The sequence below is a fragment of the Rana temporaria genome, chromosome 5 (genome assembly GCF_905171775.1).
Source record: "Rana temporaria chromosome 5, aRanTem1.1, whole genome shotgun sequence".
Taxonomy (NCBI): Eukaryota; Metazoa; Chordata; class Amphibia; order Anura; family Ranidae; genus Rana; species Rana temporaria.
Window position 1 is genome coordinate 167,853,160 of NC_053493.1, and position 25,825 is coordinate 167,878,984.

The window sequence follows — 25,825 nt, forward strand, 5'->3', positions numbered from 1 at the left end:
GAGAAGAGGAGGATCAGGGCTGCTCTGTGCAAAACCACTGCACGGCAGGTAAGTATGACATGTTTGTATTTAAAAAAAAAAAATTAAAAAAAATATTTTTGTTTTGTAAATAAAAACTTTTCACTGCCATGTAAAATAAATAATTCTTATTCCTTCCTTCTAGTTACCTTATTGAAAGTAAAACCACCATTGAAGGTACCCAGCTGCAGTTTGATTTTACTCAGTTTATAAACGGCATACGAGAGGTAGTATTTTTATTTGTTTATTTTAATGTTGCCTTGCATGCTAAGGGGTATAAAATGTGTACATGTCATGGAAATTGTTGATTTTTTTTTAAATAATAATAATAATAATTATATATATATATATATATATATATATATATATATATATATATATATATATATATATATATATATATATATATATATATAATATATATATATATATATAATTATCTTTTTTCAGACATAACCTACATATCCTAGAAGTGATATATGTAACAGATGACACCTAAAATTAAAATGCTCTAATCATTTTCATAATCTAATGAAGCTGCAAATTTGTCATATAAAAAAAAAAAAAAAAGTGTCCAAGGTTGTAGGGCTTCTAGAACAGGGTTTTCGCTCCCATACAGAACATTTCAAGGGGTCCGGTCCCCCAGCAAACCACATATTGCTTTGCTAAATGAACCAGTTGAACACCTACCTCGTCTAAGCAACTATATATATATATATATATATATATATATATATATATATATATATATATATATAATTTTTATGCTTTGGGCAGCTAAACTTTATTATAGCTCATTCATGGAATAAGACCTGTGTGCATGTCGTTGTACAGACAAAAGAAACCTAACAAGCAACCTCTACCTGTGCCACTTCCAAATAAGTGAAAGTTCCAAAAACAAATGCCGTAAATAATTTTGCCACGGTTGGACTTTACTGGCACTTACATGGGACCAAGACGGGTTATTTTTTAATGGTTTCAAATATTTATTGGTACGCATTTAAACGCTTCCATAGCGTTGAACAAAAGAAAATGTAAAAACAATGCATGTGACATATCAATCCTGAACCAGACCTATGGTATGGGCTACATAAACCGATGAAGGTGTCTGTATACTGGTCATCTCCGCTGGTCAACACGCTACACCCTTATATTGCTACACTTTCATATACATGTTTCCTACTGCCTTATACATTTTTAAATACTAAAATGATACATTAACATGGTTATACTACTTTTTGATTTAAGAGTATACAATGAAGTGTATTTTCCATAAAACGTACAGTAGGAGAGGCTGAGAGTATCACAGGTCGCAAAAAATGTCTGGAGGGCGGACACAGGACTATCACTCAATCCTGAGACCTTATACTGTGTGGTGATGGCCAAATGATTTTTACCTTAAGGGAAGAAAAAAGAGCCATAAAATTGGCAATTATGGTCCCCCTATTGGTTACGAGGTTTGTCATTTTTAACTTCTGTACCCGTTGATTGGATCATATTTCCCACAGAATTTCCCTGGATATTTGTTATGAAAGGGCAGTACCTGATAGTATGACACACAATGTATTTTAGAGTTGAAAATTTGTTTTATTGTTAATTTTACAAATATCACAATGAACAACGTGAGCACTTGGTCACAGTTGCAAATAAACATGTTTAATGAGTCAGCCCAATGGCTATCGCCCATAACTTGACTCCTACTGTTATACAATACAATGGTAAGGTTAACTGTCGCTCGATTTAAGGAGTTGTTCCGGGTTAAGGAGCCTTGTAGTTCAGAATAAAATGATATACATGAGTCATTAAAAAGAAAGGAGAAAAAAGAGGGATAAAGGGGGGAGACGGCCCCCCAGAGGGCATTGATTTGAGGGGGGGGGAGAGGGATAGAGGGAGCAAGATGAGGAGAGGGAAGGACATAGAGAAGTGAAAGGGCCGCTGAGGAGACAACCTATGGGGAAGAATAATTGTTGGACAGGGGGAGGGGGGTGAATGGGTAGATACCCAGCCAAGCTCATCGGACAGTGTGTTTAAGATGATCCCATCAGGGTCGACAGCATATTCGTGAGGGTGTCTGAAGTGGAGCCAGATGGCCCCAGCACCTTGTATTTATCAAGTGTCGTAGTGAAGAGCCAACATCTCCTACATTCTCATGGTATCATTCATAATCGCAATAAGCGTATGTTGATTGGTTTGCGCAAAAGTTATAGCATCTACAAAATAGGGGGTATTTTTTGGGCGTCATTTATTTTTTTACTAGTAATTGCGGCGATCTGTGATTATTTTTTTGTTGTTGGGACTGCGACATTATGGCGGACACTTTTGACACATTTTCCCTGGATCGTCTTTCAGGACAGCCACCTTAGAAAGATCCCGGCTCCTCCCCTCTCAGGAAACACTGCCTTCAATAAGATATTTAAGCCTCATCCTCCAACTGGCCCTTCAGTTATGGTGTTTCCTCCGGTGGGGAGACACCGCTGTGGAACCAGGAGCCGATGGCTGGGGAAGCGGAGGCATTATCTGGGCGTTTTTAGAAGATGGGGATCTTCTGCCTAATATTTATACATTTAAATTTGGCACTCAGGCCGGCTAGAGAGTCGATTACCTGCAGCGCGCGTGTGCATCTCAGCGTCTCTTTGGGGAAAGTGTAAGCTGGGAGGTCCGTTGTTTCTTCTGCCTAGAGTGGCGCTTTGGGCTGTCTCAGGTCCCCCCTGCCTTGCAGCCAGCTTGGAGCTCGCCGGTACGGAAGATGGGCGACATCATTTCCAGTTGGGGGCGGGACAGCTACACGAGGCCGCGTCTTCCGGTTCCGGACTCGGCCTAGGAAAGCGGACCACGCACTCTGGCTGGTGCAGTCTCTCCAGTCTGAAGTGTCAGCAGCGGGGAAAACGAGGACCACCATTCCGCTGAGCAGCAATGTCGGAGACAGAGGTCTCGAGGACAGCTCCATCCGAGGAAAGCAACAGCCAGTCGCAGGTAAGGGAACCCTGGGGTGGTGTTCACCTGCCTGTACCCTGTTAGCTCCACGGGTGTTCTTCCCTTCCTGGTGGTCGGTAGGGATAGGAGTTTCTGGGACCCTGGTGGTGGTTGGTCCTGGGGGGGCACTCCTGGTGATCCCTGTGTATATCGCTGGTGGGCTCCAGCTAATGTACTGCTGTCTTTGTTTGCTTCTCTTTCAGAAAGCCTCAAGTAAATCAGCCCATGGCTCTAAGAGGAAGTGCCCTGTGTGCAGATCAACACTAGGGGAATCCTGGTCAAAAACGCTCTGTAAGCGTTGTATTGGGGATGTTTTAAGAGAACAGACAGCAGAACAAGGGGCAGATCTGGCGGCATCAGTTAAGGAGCTTTCTAGTACCTTTCAGTCTTTTCAAGCTCTTTTTTCCTCTTTTCAACTGCCCCAGCCCCAAAGCAATGCCCCACCAGCACAGCAGGTTGTTTCACCTAACCTAACGGATTTTCTCCCTAGTAGTGGTGAGAAACCGGAGGGTCTGGCGGAGGACGTTGAGGAAGAAGCGGGTAGCGCCATTTCAGATTCCCAGGGGGAATCAGATACAGAGGGGGTGGACGGGAAGTCCACAAAATCCTCAAGGTACAAACTTTCACTAGAGGAGGTGGAGGAGCTCTTATGCCTCGTTTCCACTGAGCGGATCGGTTCGGGTCGTTTAGAATGGAACGGGTTTGAATGGTCCGGTCTATTCTGGTGAGCGTTTCCACTGCAAGTCAGACCGCCAGGGCCATACAGGTTTTAGAAAAAAATGCCTCTCATGATGTCACACTAGTGCGACAAGAAACGTGATGCAGCGTCACTCAGCGTCAGCCAAACAACAACAACAACAACAATGGAGGTCATTCAGCAGCTCGTCTTTTCTCTGCAAGCCTTTTGGTTCTTTATAGGCAAAATACATACCGCACTGTATGAGAGAAGATTGCGAGCGGCAATGAGAAACACAGCCGAAAAGAGAAGAAAACTTTTAGCTTGGATGTGTAGCCGGGAGGAGAAGTACACATTTGTGCTGCTAAGACAAAGACGGCAGCGCTATAGGGTAAGCACAACTGACTGACTTACCTGAAACACACACACACACATACACTGACACACTGACCTATACACACACACACACACACTGACACACACACACTGACCTACACACACACACTGACCCACACACTGACCTATATATACACACACACACACACACACACACACACTGACCTATACACACACACTGACCTACACACACTGACACACTGAAACACACACACACACTGACACACACACACTGTGACCTACACACACATTGACCCATCAATATGACACACACACACACACACACTGACCTACCAACCTGACATACACATTGACTTGAATGATGTTTTTTTAGATGTGTAACTATTTTTTTTTTTGCAGATGCTTCTCCTTTTGGCAAAGCAGCGCCGCCGACCAGTGATTTGGGCTTTCCCTCGTGCCAATGAGTGGTGGAATGTGACCGTCCCAGGATTCACACACAGACAGTGGGTGCAGAATTTAAGGATGTCAGAGGAAACCTTCTCATTCCTTTGTGCCAAGCTACGTCCAGTGATGGAAAAGAAAAGCACCAACTTCAGAGCCTGTTTGCTTGTGAGGAAAATAATTGCCATTGCACTGTGGAAGCTGGCTACCAACAGTGAATACAAGAGTATAGGTCATCTTTTTGGTGTCAGCAAATCATCAGTGTGCCGGTGTGTGCAGGACTTCTGTAAGTCTGTGTGCATATTGCTAGCTCCTGAAATTGTTCATTTTCCTAACAGGGAAAAGCTTAAAGACATGGCTGAGTACTTTGAGAACAGGTGGGGCCTTCCACAGTGTGTTGGTGCTATTGATGGCTCACACATACCAATAATAGCACCACAAGAATACCACACTGACTACTTCAACCGAAAAGGCTGGCATTCCATCATCCTCCAGGGAGTAGTGGATGGCAAGGGGCTATTCTGGAATGTGAATGTAGGAAAGCCTGGGCGTTTGCATGATGCTCGGGTTCTCCGATTGTCAACATTTTGGGATTGGGTTGGCCGGGGAGGCCTGTACCCTGTTAGCACTAAGAACATTTGTGGGGTGAATGTTGGCTATTATGTGCTTGGGGACTCTGCCTATCCTTTACAAAATTGGCTCCTGAAACCATTTCCTGACAATGGCCGCCTAACAGAGCAGCAAATCTACAACAAGAAAACATCCAGGGCACGTGTTCTAGTGGAAAATGCTTTCGGAAGACTTAAGGGTAGATGGAGGTGTCTTATGAAGAGGAATGACAGTGACATTCAACTTACCAAATCCATGGTCCTAACGTGCTGTGCTCTTCACAATCTTTGTGAAAGTCATGGAGAAGACTTTGACCAGGATTGGAATACATCTTCAGAAGAGCCAGTACCAGTAATAGCAGCACAGGATATGGAAGAAGAGTGTAGTGAAATACGTCAGGCTCTGATGAGGCACCTTAACGTTAACGTTGTTACCGTGAATAATTAAAATCTTTAATTACTTTTTGCTATATGCTAAATAAAATCAGACATACTCAGAGAAGTCAATCTTGTTTTTTATTCCACAAAAAAATCATCTTCCTACATATTTTGTAAAGGCAACATTTTGATAATGTAGAAACATTGTTTACAATAAAGAGCTTGTAAAGGTTTGTTTTTTATTAAGCTAGTGCAGGGATACGCAATTAGCGGAAATCCAGCTGTTTTGCAGAACTACAAGTCCCATCATGCTTTTGCCTCTGGGTGTCATGCTTGTGACTGTCAGAGTCTTGCTATGCCATGTGGGAATTGTAGTTCTGAAACAGTTGGATATCCACTAATTGCATATCCCTAAGCTAGTGCATTGTTGGTTTTTTCTTTTTCTTCAATTTCACTTCCAATAAATGTTTTTTTTTGTTTTCTTTGTATGAATTTCTCACTTCCTGTTCCTCCTCAGTAAGCTGTTCAATAAGCTGTGCTGACTGACTAAACACAGCTCAGATGATGTCAGGTTTACTGAGAAGGAACAGAAAGTGAGAAATTCAGACCAAGAAAAAAAACATCTAAAAAGGAAATTAAAGGAAAAGGTAAACCAAAAATGCCAAGTATATTCACAATTACATCTACACATGCAAAAGTGAGGAGAAATTAAGCGATCGGGGGTGCCCTTTGTTGAAATCCAGGCTCCACCGTCCAAGGGGGGTGATAACGCAAAGGAGGCAGAAGGGAATCAGAGCAGCAGCACAAAGAAAGCCATGTGCAGCAAGGAGAAAATGTGTCCAATCTTGTGTGATCGCTGATGGCTCAAAGAGCCTATTTAAAAAAAAAAATCTAACCTTTAAAACCCACTCTAATTAAATATTTTTAAACGTAAACATGGGTACAGGTCCTGTGCTGCATGAAAGGCACTACTGTCTGGGTGGTGACCTGGGTTGACGATTGGCTCCAATCACTTGAACAAGCTGACCAAGGACACCGAGGAAGGCCTGGTTGAAGGTAGCCAACTGCTCCATCTGCTGCCGGGCAATTTCTGCCTCCTGGCGCATAGCTTCCTGTGCATCCTGACGTAGTGCTTGAAACCGCCTCTCAGAAAGGCTATCCATTCTTTCCAGTTGCCTTTCTTCTGCTGCCCGCATATCCTCCATGACTGTGCGCAGATCCAACTGGAACCTTCTCCTTTCACCTGTAATATACAAAAGACCTAAATATTGCTTTTGGTAACATCTGTCAAACCAATACTGTAAGCTCCTTTCTCATCTGCCCCACTAGACTGTACCACACTGATTCACTGCCACACCTCTGTTCCCCCTACTCATCTGCTACACCAATACACAGCACTGCTCATCTGCCCACTGCTGAACCCCCTTCTCATCTCTTCCACCACTGCACCTCCTGCTGATCTCCCCCATCTCATCTCTTCCACCACTGTACCTCCTGCACATCTCCCCCACAGCTGATTCCCCCCCTTCTCATCTCTTCCACCACTGTACCTCCTGCACATCTCCCCCACAGCTGATCTCCCCCTTCTCATCTATTCCAACACTGTACCTCCTGCACATCTCCCCCACAGCTGATCTCCCCCTTCTCATCTATTCCAACACTGTACCTCCTGCACATCTCCCCCACAGCTGATCTCCCCCTTCTCATCTATTCCAACACTGTACCTCCTGCACATCTCCCCCACAGCTGGTCCCCCCCCCATCTCATCTATTCCAACACTGTACCTCCTGCACATCTGCCCCACTGCTGTTTTAGTTTAAGAAAATGCACAGTTAAAAATTACTTTATTATCATCATGTCTTACCATTGTGCCGGGGTGCATTGGGAGTACTCTGTGGTTGGCTACTCTGTGGTTGGCTTGAGGAAATACTGCTGCTGTTGCTGCTGAAAGACATTGAAGGTCCATCTTCTGATAAGTTTGATGCATCAGTGGAGAGTCCAACTGTTTCTGAAAATAAACATATGGTTAGATATTATATTTTAAATGGTAAGCAGAGCGATATCCTATGCCAAGTTTTAAAAAAAAAACTTACCAAAGGGGTCTACCATGGATTCGAGAATTACAGTTGCAGAGTCCAGACCTCCCTCCCTGCCTTGGTTTGCTGGCCGATGACCGTAAATGGCGTCCATGGCGTTGTACCACCTCCAAGCAGTTGGACAGTTTCCAGTACGGCTGTTGGCATCCTTAATTTTTTTTTATATTGTGCTTTAAGCTTTGCCCTACACTGGCCCGACGTCCGTTCAAATCCCTCGGCTGCCATCCGCTGAGAAATATCTTTATAGACCTTTTCATTTCTCACTGATCCATCAAGCTCACTCTGAATAACGCCATCACCGATAATTGCTAAGAACGTAGATAGTTCCTCAGATAACCAGACCCTGCTGTTGTTTGCTGGCATCCTCCTTTATATGGACTAAAAAGGCGACGTGGTGATTGTTTGGCGCTTTGCTTTGACGTCAGCATTGATGTTTTCTGACCACCAATCAGTGGAAAGTACCGTGTGACGCCAGTAGCTCCGCCCTAACCGTACCGTTCCATTTTCTATGGACCCACATGAGAAGCAGGATCCTGAATGGTGCGGTACGGTTCGGTTTTATGGCACGCTTTCATAATGGAAACACCCAAAATAGCGTACCGTACCGAACCGATCCGCTCAGTGGAAACGAGGCATTAGATGCCATCCACACCACTCTAGGTATCCAAGAGGAAAATAAAGTTTTGTCATTACATGATCAAATGTACAGGGGTCTGGAAGAACAGAAAAAGAAGGTTTTTCCAGTCCATGACGTGTTGGTCAGTGCCATTAGAAAGGAATGGCAAGACCCGGAGAGGAAACCCTTTTTCTCTAATGCACTAAAAAGAAGGTTTCCTTTTGCAGGGGAAGATGGTTTAGTTTGGAATAAAACTCCCAAACTAGATGCAGCATTTTCCCAGGTGTCCAGAAATACAGATCTGGCCTTCGAGGATATGGGGGTACTCTCTGAACCCATGGATAAAAGGATGGATTCCCTTTTGAAAAAGTCCTGGGAGTCATCACAGACAAATCTTAAACCCGCCATGGCAGCCACAGTGGTGGCCCGCAATATGGAGTTCTGGCTCACTCAAATCAGGGCGCATATTGAAGCCGGTACAGCAAAGGATACTATCCTTGCTTCTTTTCCCACGCTTCTTAAAGGGGTGGCCTATCTGGCAGACGCCTCGGCCGAATCAGTACGCATGTCCGCAAGATCTTCAGCCCTGACCAATTCAGCAAGGAGAGCCTTGTGGCTTAAGACGTGGCAGGGGGACAGTGCGTCCAAAATAAAGCTCTGTGGCATACCTCTCACCGGAGATTTATTGTTTGGGCCTGGCCTGGAAGCCGTCCTGGATAGGACGGCTGACAAAAAGAAAGCCTTTCCCATTAAAAGGAAATTTGGGCAACAGGCGAAAAGGAAATTTCAGTTTCCCAGGAAATCTGAGACCCCTAAAACAGGTCACCAAAAGAAAGTCTGGGGACAAAAGGGGAAAGGGCGTGGGGCGGGAATTTTTTGCCCTCCTGAACAGCCCAAAAAGGCCCAGTGACACAGTGACGGTGGGAGGAAGGTTGGGGGCCTTCCTTCCACAGTGGGAGGTGATCACCTCAAATCAATTTGTTTTGGGGATCATCAGACGGGGCTACAGGTTGGAGTTCTCAAATCCCCCACCACTCAGGTTTTTGGTTACCAACCTACCAGTGTGTGCGGAAAAAGCCTCCGCTCTACTTTTCCTCTTTACAGGAGTTGGAAGAGCAGGAGGTGATTGTCCAGGTGCCAGGTCCAGAGACAGGCAGAGGCTTTTACTCCCACATTTTTGTGGTCCGCAAGCCGTCAGGAAAATTTGAAGCCTCTGAATGTCTCCGTCAAGTACAGGAGGTTCAGAATGGATTCGATCTATTCGGTCAGAGCGCTCCTTCCGCCAAACTGCTTCATGGCATCGATCGATCTAAAGGATGCGTATCTACACATCCCCATAGCCGAGGACCATCAAAAGTTCCTAAGGCTAGCAGTAAGGACTGGGAAACGGGTACTGCATTGGCGGTTCAGAGCACTCCCCTTCGGGCTATCATCTTCCCCCCGAATCTTCACAAAAGTGATGGTAGAAGTCCTGGCATTTCTGCGACTCAAGGGGCTTTCAATAGTCGCATATCTAGACGATCTTCTCCTGTTTGCACCCTCAGCGGAACAATTGGTTCAGGATCTTCAGGTAGCAAGAGACATCCTGGAAAATTTAGGATGGCTTTTAAACCTAGAAAAGTCCAGTTTAGTCCCAGCCCAGAGAGTCACCTTCCTGGGCTATGTGGTGGACTCATAGAGCCAAAGAGGCCATGTCAGGGTTGGGGTTACTGACATCCACACTTCCAGCAGTACATTGGGTGGGACTGCACTTTCGTCCTCTTCAGTTATTTATTCTGAAGGTTTGGGACCACAGTCAGACCTCTTTGGATGCCTTAATCTCCATCCCAAAACAGGTCAAACGGTCACTCTGGTGGGGGCGTGGCCAGGCAGCGGATGTAGCCGGACGTGTCTGAAGTGAGCTCCGCCGAAAATCCTCTTAAACATCCTGCGGAAGAAATCAGTACTTAGCCACACCGGAGGATTCCTTGTTGCTCGGGGAACACGTACATACCTTTCCCGGTGATCTGGTCCCGCGATGTCGTCCGGCAAACGTCAACTGGTGAACAAGCCAGCAGAGCTCATGGTCCAAAATGGCGCATACACAGGCCGCACGGCGAGGGAGAAACACCGCGAGGCAGCCGAAAAGCTGTTCTCTAAGCCACTGCTGAAAGAGCCTACAGCTTCCTCCAGCACACCGGAGGACTCGCCGAGTGGAGGATCCGAAGCGGGTGACACAGTACCCCTGGAAGACTCGGTGCAGGCCGGCCTACTTTGGGACACAGTGAGTACTCCAGAGCAGGCCCCAGCTAAGACACAGGGCCTAGAGAGTCCTACCATAGAGGGAGGACCCCACGCTGAGGGACATATTTACGGCAGTCACTTCATGCAATGTATCCCTGGCAGCCCTGACCACGGAAGTAAAGGGGATGAAGTCAGAAATCTCATTTCTCAGACAGGATGCCCAAAAAATGAGAGAAAGAACCTCTGCCTTAGAGGAAAGGGTGAGCACCATTGAGGACGACATGGGGCCTATGCAGAGGGACCTTGCTTACAATAACCATATAATAGACCAACACTCTTCTCGTTTGGAGGAATTAGAGAACAGGATGAGAAGAAATAATATAAGGGCTATAGGCCTGCCTGAGAAAATGGAAGGAAAGAATCCTGTGGAGTTCATTGAGAAGTGGCTGATCGCAGGTTTTGGAAGGGAAGCATTCTCCCCTATGTTTTCTGTTGAACGGGCACACAGGGTGCCATCTAGACCCCCACAGCCGGGAGCACCGCCGAGACCATTCCTGTTTAAATTCCTGCATTACCAGGATAGGGATGCCACGCTATACAATGCCAGAATTAATCCGACAGCACTGAATATTGACAATGCTAAAGTTTCTCTATTCCCGGACTTTTCTGCTGAGTTACAGAAGAAAAGGAGCAAGTTCCTAGATGTGAAACGCCGCCTGAGGGACCTTGATCTGAAGTACGCCATGTTGTATCCGGCCCGCCTTCGGGTAGAGGTTTTTGGAGCAGTCCAATTTTTTGATTCTCCTGCCACTGCAGCACAATGGCTAGATCGTGAAGAGCAGTCAATCAAAGAGGCAAGGGGTAGACGACCGGCGGACTGAAAAAGTTTAATCCTATGACCCAGCATAGTATATGCTCACTTTCCAAGTTGCCTTTGTAAGGCGGTTTTTGTTCACTTTGGTTACTAAGGCCCAGAGTTTTGCTGTTGAGAAGCTTTAAGACACTGTGGTGCGCTTCCACTGTTGCCCCCGAGAGTGTTGTTTCCAGCCCTAACCTACTCCGTGTCAGAGTTCCGTTAGCCATGTTGGCTACATTACATATGGTACTAAAGAGTGAAGATCCCACCACGCCCTGCTCACTGGAAATCGTTCTATACATTTTTTTGTTGCTTTTTTCGTTTTTATTTTTTTCCATGTCCTCCCTAGCCTATAGCCCACATGACTATGAAACAGGGATCCCTCTCTGCAACGGATACTGGTCCCAGAACTGTGTTATGCTTACTGTCTGTGATATGCCTCTACTTACCAAAGTGGTTAATAATATTGCTCTAGATAATTTTAACTTATACCTGATAAGATTGTATCATGTCTAATATAACTAGGTGTCTGTCTTGGAATGTCCGAGGCCTGAATAGCCCAGTTAAGCGCCTTGAGGTACTGCGCACTATTAAGAGACTGGGCGCTGAAGTGGTCTGCCTACAGGAGACTCATCTCCCCCCGGGTTCTACCCCGAAATTGGCGGCTAGGCAGTTTTGCCACCAATACCACTCTACCCATACGGTATACTCGAGGGGAGTGAGTGTCCTGATCCGTCGAGGCACCCAGTACACACTTATGGATGCTAAGATAGATCCCGAGGGCAGGTACATCTTTTTATACTGCTCCCTTTATGGGGTTAAATGTGTGTTGGCGGGAGTGTATATTCCCCCACCGTTCTCTTCTAATGTATTGAAAATACTGGCTGAATTTGTGTCTTGTCTTCCTGGTATTCTAGTCCTAGGGGACTTTAATAACCTAATGGAACACGAGAAGGACAAACTTGGGACTAGTGCGGGACATGGGGGGCCAGACAAGAAGGGTCCCACACCTTTTGCCCGGTTAATTGAGGAACTGGGTCTGTTTGATGTCTGGAGAATGCATAATCCTGACGCTAGAGTTTTATTCCTGCAGGTCAGCTTCGGGAGGGGGTCTGTCAAGGATAGATATGGGTTTCGGTAATGGTCTATTATTACCATTGGTACGGAATTCTGTATATCACCCGAGACACACCTCCGATCACTCTCCGTTTACGGTGGATCTGGGTCTGGGTGAAAGAAGAGGAAAAACACTGTGGAAACTTAACCCGTTTTGGTTGTCTCTCATCCCAGAACCAGACCCAATCCCGAGGCTCCTTGGGGAATTATTTGGGGATAACCTAGGTACGGCAGAAATCCAGGTGGTGTGGGATGCGGCTAAAGCCTTTATGAGAGGCCAATTTATCAGAATCATTAACCAAGTCAAAACGGGCACTAAGGAATGGGAGACGCGTGTGTTAGAGGAAGCCCGCAGTTCCGAGGCAGATTATGTGGCAGACCCATCCAATGATAATATAAAAAGGAGGTGGATGGCCTCCCAAACCATGCTTAAAGACCTCTCGTTTCAACTAGCTGAAAATAAGAGGTTCTTTTTACAGCAGAGACACTTTGAAGAGGGAGAAAATACAGGCCATATGCTGGCGATCCTGGCCAGATCACAGCAGCCCCCTTCCCATATAGCGGTGGTGGCGGATGCGGGGGGGGGGGGCGCAATGTCACTCCACACGTTCCATTATAAGCTGCTTTCAAGAATTTTTCCAAAACGTTTATTCGTCAAAGGTCAGTCCCACTAGTGAACAGTTGCACTCTTTTTTGGATAAATATCAGCTGCCAAAACTTCCCGGGTCAGACGTGGCCATGCTTAATGCTCCCCTTACTAGCGAGGAACTCCTGGAGGCACTGGCTCAGGCACATAATGGGCGAGCGCCAGGAGCTGACGGTCTTCCCTCTGAGGTTTATTGCAGATACTCTGAACAGATCATCCCCATTCTATTAAAAGTTTATAATACAGCCTTCGAAACTGGAGTACTACCCCCATCTATGAATGAGGCCCTGATTGTGGTTCTGTTGAAGCCTGGGAAGGATCCTCTCTCCCCGGACTCCTATAGACCGATTTCTCTCTTGACATTTGACATTAAATTGCTGGCCAGAGTTCTGGCCACCAGACTCTCCAAATGTATTCATCATGTAATACATAGGGATCAGTCGGGTTTCATCCCTACGAGGTCCACAGCACAAAACCTGTGTAGGCTATTCCTAAACATACAGGTGCCGGTGGACAACCCAGGCAATAGAGCTATATTCTCTCTAGATGCGGCCAAGGCATTTGATAGTGTTGAATGGCCGTATCTTTGGGAGGCTCTGCGCAGATTTGGGGTTGGACCATCCTTCCTAAAATGGGTACAACTACTGTACAGCTCTCCGACTGCAAGAATGAGAATTAATGGGGAGGTCTCTGACTCTTTCAGACTCTTCCGGGGCACGCGGCAGGGGTGCCCCTTGTCACCCCTGCTGTTTGCCCTAGCCCTAGAGCCCTTGGCAATACATATGAGAGCTTCACCCGACATTACAGGTTTCATCAGGGGTGCAGGAAGGGATGTCATCTCTCTCTTTGCAGATGATACACTACTGTACTTAGGAGACACCCAGGAGTCGCTGAGGAATGCGATGACTTTGATCGCAGACTTCGGCGAACTATCAGGCTTCAGCATTAACTGGAACAAATCAGTGCTTATGCCTCTAGACCCCCTGTCAGACCGATTGCCTGATTGTGCCAAGGATATAGTGGTAGTAAACGAATTTAAATACTTGGGAATTCTGGTTACGCCTAACCCCTCCCAATATCTCTCTCTGAATCTGGCACCATTGTTGCATAAATTCAGGCAGAAATGTGCGTCCTGGAAAAAACTTCCCCTATCCGTTACAGGCAGAGCGAACCTTATTAAAATGGTGTGGGCCCCTCAGCTTCTGTATGTTTTTCATAACGCCCCGATCTGGATCCCTCATAGGTGGTTTGCGCAGATAGATGCCCAGTTTAGAGATTTGATTTGGGGTGGTAAGATAGCACGCATAAAACTTACCACACTACAACTAGCTAAGGACCAAGGTGGTTTAGCTGTCCCTCATGCCCGGTACTACTTCATAGCATCACAAATCCAGCATCTGGGAGACTGGGGGGAGGTGGACCTAGGAGACCCAATACGAGCCATACTTCTCCCATTGGGATCAATGCTTCCGGCGGTGTCTTATTTGGAAGCAGGGCTCACACAATTGGACCAGACTATACCTACGGTGGTGCTACTAAATACGTTATGGAAATATGTCCGTTCTAGTCTTAATGTCAGGGGGGTATGCCCCTTTACTCCCATTTGGAAAAACTCCTATTACAGGGAACTTTTTAAACTAGAGGGCTTCAGGCCCTGGGTCAACGCAGGTATACACTATATTACACAACTGTTTATTGGCCCAACCCTCAAATCTTTTGTTAACCTGCAGGAAGAGTATGGCTTGGACAGAACCCAGTTCTATAAATATTTACAACTAAGACATGCGGCTCAGGGGAGAGCCTGATTTCTCTCTATTTCGTTAGTGAGACACCCCCTTCATAATGATGTGCTTTTCAATAAAGACAAAAAGGGTATGATTTCTCTAGTATACTCCAGACTGATTAATGTTACTCATGATGCATCAGCACTACCGTGTAGAAAGGGGTGGGTATCCGACCTAGGCCCCATTGACGGGGATACATGGGAGCTGTGTTTGACCTCTGCCCCACTGGTCTCGGTATCGGCGCAACACAGACTTTCTCATCTATTTCTCCTCCATAGAGTATATAGAACACCCACTCGTCTACACAAATGGGGCATACGGGACTCCCCAATATGCCCAAAATGTAATGTGCAGGAGGGAGACCTACTGCACATGATGTGGAAATGTCCTAAACTTTTCCGATATTGGAAATATGTAACTGATCCTATATCCCAGGCGTATGGCTTTCCGCTGCCCCATGACCCGGTGGTGTGTCTGCTGGGTGGCCTCGAGATACCCTCGCTGTCTCCCAGTGGTCATACAGCTGTACTTAGACTACTGTATGTTGCACGTAAGGCCATCGCTAGATATTGGATCACTCCTAGAGTGCCTTCAGAGAGCCAATGGGTAAAGATGGTAAATAATCTACTGATAAGGGAAAAAATCACGTACCAACATAGGAACGCTCTTAAGAAATTTTACTCACTATGGCAACCCTGGTTGGATATACCGGGTCTGGGACCAACGCAATTGATCATGGAAAGGCTTTTACAGGGATAAAGAGGCAGGGGATGAGTGGAGGTGGGCTAGGAGGCTGTGGGATGAATATCGTTCTGATAGTTTATGATCTCTGGAGCAGTGCGAGGGGTGGGAGGGACTGAAACAGGATGTGGTTTATGGGTCTATGTGCCAGTTGCAAATGTAAATGTAATTCATTGTGCCATCGTTGGGTAGGTTGAACAACTAATGTGAACGGAGCCTAGGGTATTCCAGGATAGCCGGATTGGAAGCAAATTGTACAATATTATATCTAAAGCGGTGGTAGACTTCGGCTTGTCTTAACTGCTGTTATGGGGGCGTAAGCTCCTCCCATGTTATGGCTCAGCCCTCAAAATTTCCACTCGCCTACTAGCATTTGGCGAGTGGATTTTAGCTGGGGGCGAGTGATGACAGGGCTGCATGACCAATCTCCCTCCAATCTGTGCCTACACTTAGAGTCCCGATGAGATTGGCGGCCGAAGAGGAAAGGTGCATGCTCGGGAAAAGTAGTCTGGTGAGCCGTGCACAGCCAGAGCAGTACACAGGTGCTCTACTTACAATTCCCATTAAGCCATGGGACCCAACAGTATGACCTCTCTGAGCCTGCTCCCCTCCCCCGGGCCCCGACCAATGTAGCTGGAGAGCAGAAAGTAATGAGTGAGGTGGAGGATTGCAAAATTTACCACTCTGGTGCAGCGCTCACTGAAAGTTGCCCTGACATGACAGCGGCAGCCTTCCAGTTTGTGCAGTTTTCTTCTCCTTGTGCTCCATGTAAGTGTCCACCAGTTTAGCCTGAGCACTGTGAACAGACTGGTCTCAATGTATGCTGTGCGGTGTCAGTGTGCGCTGTGCTATGGTGTCAATGGCTGTGCAGTTGTGTGGATCTCAGCGCTGGATTGTACTCCCTCCCGCTGTGCTGCAGCTCCTCTCCTCTCTGCCAGCCTGAATAAAAGGGGGAAGTGGGAACATGCAAGCGTGGAGCTGCACACACAGTGCCCTGTCCCATTTTGTTAAAGTTGTTGTTGGTAATATTTAATTTTGTAACTTAATTCTGCATAAAACATTGTCATTCCATGAGATAATCTACGAGGGCATGTTTACGGGTGCAATTAGTCGCAGGGCAGTGTATGAATTAGGTGGGGCAACTGGTGGCGAGTAACTCTTAAGGCCTGGCTAGTAGCTCAGGACTTGAAATTTTGAGCCCTGTTATGGCTCAAGTAATTATAAATGCACAAATAATAACTATTTCTTTTAAATTGGCGCATAACTCTCCTGATTGTAATAATAATATATCTGTATGTATCCTAAAGTATTGTTTGACTATTTTGCTTCAATAAACCTTTTTCTTGATTTAAAAAAAAAAAACGGTCACTCTGGTGGTGGAGAAAGGGAGCAAATCTGTCCCAAGGTCTCGAGTTGATTCTGCCAGTAGCCAAGACAGTCACAACCGATGCCAGCGGATCAGGTTGGGGAGCGCACTTGGGTCCCAAGTGGGTACAAGGTATCTGGAGGAAAGAAGACGCTCAAAGATCCTCCAATTGGAGGGAGCTGAGAGCAGTAGAACTAGCACTCGGATCCTTTCAGGGGCAACATGTGCGAATCCGTTTGGACAATTCCCCAGCAGTAGCCTACATCAACAGGCAGGGGGGTACAAAAAGTTGCTCCCTATGGCTTCTGGCAGAAGCCATCCTGAAGTGGGCCGAACTCAATGTATTGTCCCTATCGGCAACTCACTTGAAGGGAGATCAGAACCAGACAGCGGACTTCCTCAGCAAAACAACTCTGAGGGAAGGCGACTGGATCTTAAACCAGGAGGTATTCAACATGGTTGTTCAGAGATGGGGAATGCCATGCATAGACCTCTTTGCCTCGAAACAGAATACCAAGACAGGTCTTTTCTTCTCCCTAAACAGGTGGGACGGGGCGCTGGGAATAGACGCACTGGCTCAGACATGGGCATTTTCAAAGTGCTATGCCTTCCCCCCCCTCTGGTACTTATTCCGGCAGTGTTGAGGAAGTTGCAAGGGGAGAATACGATCCTCATTTTGATTGCCCCTTATTGGCCCAGGAGACCGTGGTTCTCCATTCTAAAAAACCTGGCAATAGAACCTCCTGGGATTCTCCTGACCCAGAGCAACCTTCTTACTCAGGGTCCAATCTGCTGCCCTCACGTGGACAGGTGGAACTTGGCGGCCTGGCTTCTGAGGGGTCATTGTTGAGGGGCAGGGGCTTTTCTGAGCGTCTGATCAAGACTCTCCTAAATTGTAGAAAAGTGGAGACTCAAAACATCTATTGTAAAGTGTGGAGACGGTTTAATAGCTGGTGCTCAGAAGGCTCCTTTGACGTTCATAGTTCAGTGGCAGTGCTAGAATTCCTACAGTCAGGAGCAGACAAAGGTTTAGCACTTAGCACATTGAAAGGACAAGTTTCTGCGTTGAGCGTTTTTCTAGAGAAACAACTAGCGTTAGACCCTTGGATAGCAAGGTTCTTTAAGGGTCTAAGTAGACAGAGGCCAGTTAAAACCTCTTCTCTTCCAGTTTGGGACCTCTCTTTGGTTTTACAGGCTCTTGCAAAAAAACCTTTTGAACCATTGGAGTCCTGTTCTTTGAAATTACCCTCAAAATGGCTTTTTTGGTGGCAATTACCACGGCAAGGCGAGTAAGCGAACTCGAAGCCCTTTCTATTAGGGCTCCTTATTTTCACATTTTTCCGGATCGGGTGATTTTTAAAACTGATCCGGCCTTCTTGCCAAAGGTGGCTTCAACATTTCATAGAAGCCAAGAAATCATCTTACCTACTTTTTTGTTCTAATCCTGTGAGGGAACAGGAACGTACATTCCACAATTTAGATGTTAGGAGGTGCATCCTCCAGTACTTAGAATGCACTAGACAACTTAGAAAGTCGGAGTCCCTTTTTGTATTATTTTCAGGGTCTAGGAAAAGAACCAGGGCCTCCAGACGAACTATAGCCAGATGGCTTAAACCGGCTATTGTTCAAGCTTATGAGTTAGGAGGGTCAGACCCCCCAGATGGGATCAGGGCACATTCCACTAGAGCGGCTGCAGCTTCACAGGCGGAATGGGCTGGTGCTTCTCCGGAGCAAATTTGTAGGGCTGCAACGTGGTCCAGCTTCAACACGTTTGTCAAGCACTACAGATTGGATCTGCTGTCAGCCAAGGACCAAGCCTTTGGTCGTAAAGTTCTGCAAGCAGTAGTTCCACCCTAAGGTAAGGTGCTCGCTTATCCTCTCTAAGGTGGCTGTCCTGAAAGACGATCCAGGGAAAAATGGAGTTACTTACCGTAACATCCTTTTCCGGGAGTCTTTCAGGACAGCACCGGTACCCACCCAGGTACTGGACGTCTGAGGACTCATCACATAAGACCGTCAGGTAAGACTATAATGTTTGTGTTGTATGACGTGTTCTTGTGTCTCCCCAGTTGGCCGGAGGTGCTCGTGAAAAACTGAAGGGCCAGTGGGAGGATGAGGCTTAAATATCTTATTGAAGGCGGTGTTTCCTGAGAGGGGAGGAGCCGGGATCTCTCTAAGGTGGCTGTCCTGAAAGACTCCCGGAAAAGGATGTTACCGGTAAGTAACTCCATTTTTTGGGACCATTGGCATTTTATACAGCGATCAGTGCTATAAAAATGCACTGATTACTGTAAAAATGTTACTGGCAGGGAAGGGGTTGACAGCTCACGCAGGAGAGCCAGCCTGTCACAGTATAACTGCGGCAGCTGGTCCGGAACCGGTTAAAAAAAAAAAAATCTGCAAATCAAAATAGTTTTTGTAATCCTTTACAGGGATGCAACATGTTTGTAATTTTATCATTTTAAACTTTTGCAAGACTATATACATTTGTTACATACCTTTCGCTCAATGGCAAAAAGCAAGAGGCTCAAAACCGTTCATGCACCAAACAGGACGGACAGCTAGTGAGAGTCCTTTTATCCCCACAAGCACTGTGAGTCATCTGGTTGTGGCCAGGATATGTGACATTGCATGCTTTCCGCCCACCACGCCTGCGAAAAATGTCGCCCAGCGGAGCCCAAGTCTCATTCCCGCTCTCCAAAGGAGGAGTGCGCAGATCACCGAAAATGAGGATGGAACATCAGCGCCACCCACCAAGGGGTGTTTCTTTAGTTCATGGACGGACACAGCCTTAAAGGGGTTGTAAAGGTTTGTCTTTTATTTTCTAAATTGGTTCCTTTAAGCTAGTGCATTGTTGGTTCACTTACCTTTTCCTTCGATTTCCCTTCTAAATGTTTTTTTTAATTTCTCATTTCCTTTTTCTCCTCAGTAAGCTTTCCACCATCATCCGAGCGGTGGAAAGTCATTTAGAACAGCTTACTGAACACCCTACTGAGGAGAAACAGGAAGTGAGAAATTCAGACAAAGAAAACAAAGAAAAAAAACATTTAGAAGGGAGATTGAAGGAAAAAGTAAATGAACCAACAATGCACTAGCTTAAAGTAACCTATTTAGAAAATAAAAAACGAATCTTGACAACGTGGGGAAATAGCCTTCCTTTAGGAGCGACCAAGCAGAAAGTGTTAATAACTTCAAAGCTGAACCGCCCCGCCCAGGGTGCGGTCCCACTGACTATATCTCCTCAGCCTGCACCAAGCAGTTCAGTTTTTTTTCTGCCTAGTTAAGGAGAAGACATGGCTCCCTTCAGGCCCATAGGCTTGGAGGCTTTTAGTTCAAATTTATTTTTTGGATTTTTTTATATATTTAAGTTTTTATTCCCTGCGATCTTCGATCAACTGCCGACTGGGTCACAGGCTGGATCGCAGATCCTTGTAGTCCCCCCCCCAGTTACGGCCATCGAGCGTGTGCCGAACATAGCTACGCACTGGGTCGTCCACGACATGCCCGTCGTTCTACGGGTGGCCGATGAGCTATACGCTCCAGGGCTTGCATAGGACCGGTCTACAGGGCCGAGTCGCAATAGCCTGGCCGAAAGCCACCTTCGTTACCAAGCTGTAGATGCGCTGTCCAGGATGCTTCCAGCATAAACCCACAGGAAGGGTAAGTAGTCACTAAATCGGTGTATAAAGCTGCATAAGAGATTCTGCTTACCTGTGTATCCTGCTCCATGCCATCGGCGGCCATGTTTGGTGTGTCCATGCTGTATTTCTTTACTTACACAAGGTATAAGCTGCATAAGAGATTCCGCTACCTGTGTGTCCTGCTCCATGCTGTCGGTGGCCATGTTTGGTGTGTCCATGCTGTATTTCTTTACTTGCACTGGCGACCATGTCCTTGTAGCCGTATCTGCACTGGCCTCTAGCGACGCTCGGCGGCCATTTTCCTGGTGATTTCTGCTGATGTGTACTGACTGCTGCATTACTCTGCTGCACTGTGGTTTTCTGCCCTCTTGGCCTCTAGTATCAGATCGGCAGCCATTTTACCATGGATCAGACCATCTTAAAATGTCAGATAAACAGATACACGCTGCTAACTGATCAGTCTGAAAGATTGACAAAAATAGCAGCCCCACAAACAGCCTTCGATCCCAACTTTTGGAGAGCACAGATCGACTGACACACTCTGCAGGAAGCAGCTCTGTTAGCTAAACCATCTACACGGTTCCCGGGGGGACCCCTTGTCTCTGCTGCAGCCAGGAGGGGAGTCCCTGTGTCAGGTGTGTGGACAGCATGGCATCAGAAGCAGACGCTTTTTCTCCCAAGACACCTGAGCTGGCAATTGATGCCCCTGCACCCGATGTATCGGGTGGAAGAGAGTTTCTTGAAAAGACGGACCTCGCCCCCGATAGTGGACCCTCCTGTGTCCAGATTAAACAAGCCAACCACCATACCAGTGGAGGGGGCTCCCGTCTTCAAAGACCCTGCGGACAAGAAGGCTGAGGCGATCACCCGCAACCTGTGCACGGCAGTGGGTTCGGCGGCACGCCCAACCATAGTTGGGGCCCTGGTGTCTCGGACACTCACGGAATGGGCAAAAATGCTGCTCAATGGGTTACAAGCACATTAGGCTTCCTCGAACAAGGTAGCCCCAGCTCACCAACTAGTACAAGGCCTAAAATTCATTTGTGAATCAGCCTTGGACACTATTTCTCTGCTGGCCAGAGCTTCAAGTCAGGCGGTGATGTTACGCTGTCTACTTTGGTTAGAGAGTTGTTCCGCCAACCAATCTTCCAAGAAAGCCCTGATGGACTTGCTCTTTAAGGGCGACAGACTTTTTGGAACTTCCCTGGATGACATAATTAAAGATGCTACAGGAGGTAAGAGCACACTGCTCCCACAGTCCAAAAAGGGAAAGGAGCCACGCCGTAGGAAAGGGCCCTTCTTTACCGCACACAAGCGTTTTTTAGTCCGCCCAGTACGGCGGGTAAAAGACCACAGGCCGATAAAGCGCCTTATCAGGGACTGAGACGTCCCTGGTTTCGCAAACCCAACAAACCTGCAGACAAAGCTACGTCCACATGAAGGTTTGCCCCCACCCATCTCTCGGGTGGGGGGAGTCTTCGCGACCCGGTGGACATCTCGGGTCCCCGACCAATGGGTTTGCAAAGTATTGTCTTCAGGGTACAAGATAGAATTCTATCTTGCCCACCAAACAGATTTTTTCCCTCCAGCTACAACCGACTCGTCGGGAAGCCCTATTTGGGCAGTTCAAGACCTGCTGAAACACGGGGTGGTTATTCCTGTCCCAGTACAGGATCGGTTTCGGGGGTTTTACTCCAATCTGTTCATAGTACCAAAGAAGGAGGGCGTTCGCCCAATTCTGGACCCCAGGGCCCTCCATTGCTTTGTGAAGGTACAAAGATTCCGGATGGAATCGGTTTGCTCTGTCGTCGCTGCCCTCCAGCCGGAGGACTTTCTGGCATCTTTGGACATCAGGGATGCCTATTTACATGTCCCCATGTGCACAAAGCATCAGAGACTTCTGCACTTTGCGGTCGGGGAAGATCACTATCAATTTGTGGCTCTCCCCTTTGGCCTGGCATCAGCACCAAGTGTGTTCACCAAGGTGCTTGCCCCAATTCTCGCCCTACTAAGACAACGTGGCATCGCTATCGTGGGCTACTTGGACGACCTGCTTCTGAGGGCCGCTTCAGCCTCAGAATTAGAGGTGAGCGTGTCTATAACCTGTCAGACCTTCAGACACTTTGGGTGGCTACTGAACATTCAGAAGTCAGTAATGGTACCGACTCCACGCCTAGTATATCTGGGATTGATTCCAGAAATGGTCGTCGCTCCGCTTTTGCATGCGAGTCTTGGGCCTTATGGTGACTGTAACGGTCACCACCGTTTACGATATCCCATTCCATCTACCACGACAGCTTATCCGACAATCCACAAGACAGGACCCATTGGATTTTCCCCAGAAATAACGAGACAGACAGCTCTGTTACTGGTTCCGAAATGAATGACTACTTTTAATGGTAACTCAGCTTGTTATATACAGTTTTAGAAACCAAGTGAACAATGAATCGACTCCACCCACAAGGCACTTCAATACACACTCTTTTAGACCATGACATTCAGTTGAGTTAATTATTAGTCATCCCCCATCCCCCTATTCACTGCTACATACTGCACATTCCTTTGTAGACGTAATTGACATGCTAATCCATTACACCTGAAAAGAGACGTCTGACCTTTAGACTGCTAACTCACAACACCTCTATCATCAATAGACTTTTCACACAAAACCGTGTCATTATCCACAATGAAAGGTCTTTCAGAAGCCAGACCCAATTAACACCTTAAAGTTGGACATCTGACCTTTACAGACTTAATTAGTACAATAGACACAACAGTATTATTAGCATCACACAATGGACAATTGAATATCTAAGGAACAACTTGTAATATTTCAAGATCTCCTGCAATACATGAATTATCAGTAATGTCCCATCTCATGTAATTTATGATATAATTTCTTAGTCCTCCTATGCCCAAAAGGGACATAGGATGACCCAAGAGCCATTAGGGAAGCTGGCACAGGAGTACCCCACATCCTTCAAAAGTCTCTGGGTGTCACGGGCCATTCCATTACAGTGACCTCCTTTGAGGCGGTACCATATGCGCAATCTCACATGCGAGTGCTACAGTAGGAAATTCTGTCCAGATGGGACAAGTGCCCATCATCCCTGGATTATCAAATTCGGGTGAGCCACCTGGTCAGAACCTCCCTAGTTTGGTGGCTGACCTCACCGGCACTTCTGTCCAGGAAGTTGTTCCTTCCTTATCACTGGATAGTCATCACGACGGACGCCAGCCTTACCGGTTGGGGGGGGAGTCTGGGGGGTTCAGTCGACTTGGGGTCACTGGTCTCCAGAGGATTCCCATTTGCCGATCAATGTCCTGGAACTTCGGGCAATCAGGCTGTGCCTCTCCACATGGTCTCAGAGGCTACGAGGGTGTCCAGTCATGATCCAGTCGGACAACGCCACGGCGGTGGCATATGTCAACCATCAAGGAGGAACAAGAAGCTCGGCTGCAGCATCAGAAGTCGCTCACATCCCAAGGTGGGCAGAAACAGAGCATACCGGCACTGTCGGCCATATACATTCCGGGTGTGGAAATCTGGCAGTCGCCAGATGCAGGACCAAGGAGAATGGTCTCTGCACCCGGGGGTGTTTCAGCTCCTTTGCCCAAGATGGGGCACGCCAGACGTAGATCTCCTGGCGTCTCGACTCAATCGGAAGGTACTGAGGTTTGTGGCCAGGTCAAGAGACCCATGGGCGAACGCGACAGATTAGTTAGTGGCGCCGTGGAGTCTATGTCTTCCCTCTAAAGCTTCTGCCTCTTCTGCTTTGCAGAGTGGAGGCAGAGGGGATTCCTATGATCCTAATTGCTCCGGATTGGCCTTGGCGTCCTTGGTACGCCGATCTAGTGCAGCTAGTAGCAGACGTTCCTTAGCGTCTACCGCTGAGAGAGGACCTGCTGTCACAAGGTCCCATACTGCATCCTGCTTTACAGTCGATGGCTTTAACGGCATGGCTATTAAAAGCCAGGTACTAAGAGACCGGGGCCTATCGGATTCTGTAATTCCTACCATGAGAAAGGCTAAGAAGTTATCCTCTAGGAGGATTTAGTATCGCACTTGGAGAGCTTACTTGGCCCTTTGTGAGGAAATTAAGTGGAATCCACAGACTTTTATAGTGTCCGGGGTACTGCTGTTCTTACAGCCCGGGGTGGACCAAGAGCTTGCTTTAAGCACGATTAAGAGGCAGATATCTGCCCTGGCTGTCTTTTTTTTTTTTTTTTCAACGACCCCTGGCGGCTCACTTTCTAGTGAGAACATTTGTACAGGGGGTTCGGCATGTGGCCCCTCCGGTCCGTCCTCCACTACCTCCGTGGGGATTTGAATAGCAGACGCCCCTTGGTGTCTACAGCTACTAGCGTACCTGCTGTCGCAAGGTCCCATACGTCATCCTGCTTTACAGTCAATGGCCTTAACGGCATGATCTCTAGGTGCCTCAGAAACCACCATTTATGAACATTAGGGAAGTTCCCTTGTTGACACTTTCTCAGAAAGTGGTCCTTTTGGTGGCTGTTATGTCAGTTAAGACGGGTTCTGAGCTGGCAGCCTTATCCTAAAAGGCTCCCTATCTGATCTTCCACAAGGATAAGGTGGTGCTGCATCCGCAGCCTTCTTTTCTTCCTAAGGTCATTTCGACATTCCATCTCAAGGAAGACATTGTACTGCCATCCTTGTGTCCTCATCGAATCCTAAGGAGACAACGTGGCATCCCTTGGATGTTGTCCGAGCTCCGAGAATATACTTGTCTGTTACTGCTCCGTTCTGGAGTTCAGACTCACTGTTTGTTTCGGTGGCTGGTCCCAAGAAGGGCCCAGCGGTCTCATCGGCCACCATTTCGAGGTGGACCCGACAGATCATGATCAGGCCTACGCCATAAAGGGTCAGGCACCTCCCTATCACGATGCATTCGACCAGGGCAATGGTGCCTCTTGGGCTTTCTGACATCAAGTGTCTGTTTCCTAGGTGTGTAAGGCGGGGACTTGGTCGCCCGGTCACACTTTCACTAAACTTTACAAATTGATGTGAGTGCATCTTCGGGTGCTTCTTTCGGCCGCAAAGTTTTGCAGGCGGCTGTTTAGAGTTACAACTTCTCAGTTGAGGAGCTCTGTTTTGTTTTGGGGTTAAGTTTAATTTTATGCTGTTCCCACCCCTCATTTTGACACATGTTGTCAAGATTAAGGCTGTGTCCGTCCATGAACGAAAGAGAAAATAGGATTTTATGCTCACCGTAAAATCTTTTCTCTGAGTTCATGGACGGACACGGCACCCACCCCTCTTTTTTT

The 25,825-nt window shown here is 47.0% G+C and overlaps 1 protein-coding gene across 1 annotated transcript in view; it reads left to right on the forward strand.

The window, feature by feature from the left end:
• Window positions 1-25,825, forward strand: part of OIP5 (Opa interacting protein 5) — an 82,179-nt gene that overhangs the window by 50,497 nt on the left and 5,857 nt on the right. Inside the window, exon 4 of the mRNA XM_040353340.1 lies at window positions 164-245. Within this exon, the coding sequence (XP_040209274.1) occupies window positions 164-245 (82 nt within the window). The remainder of the gene's footprint in view (window positions 1-163; window positions 246-25,825) is intronic.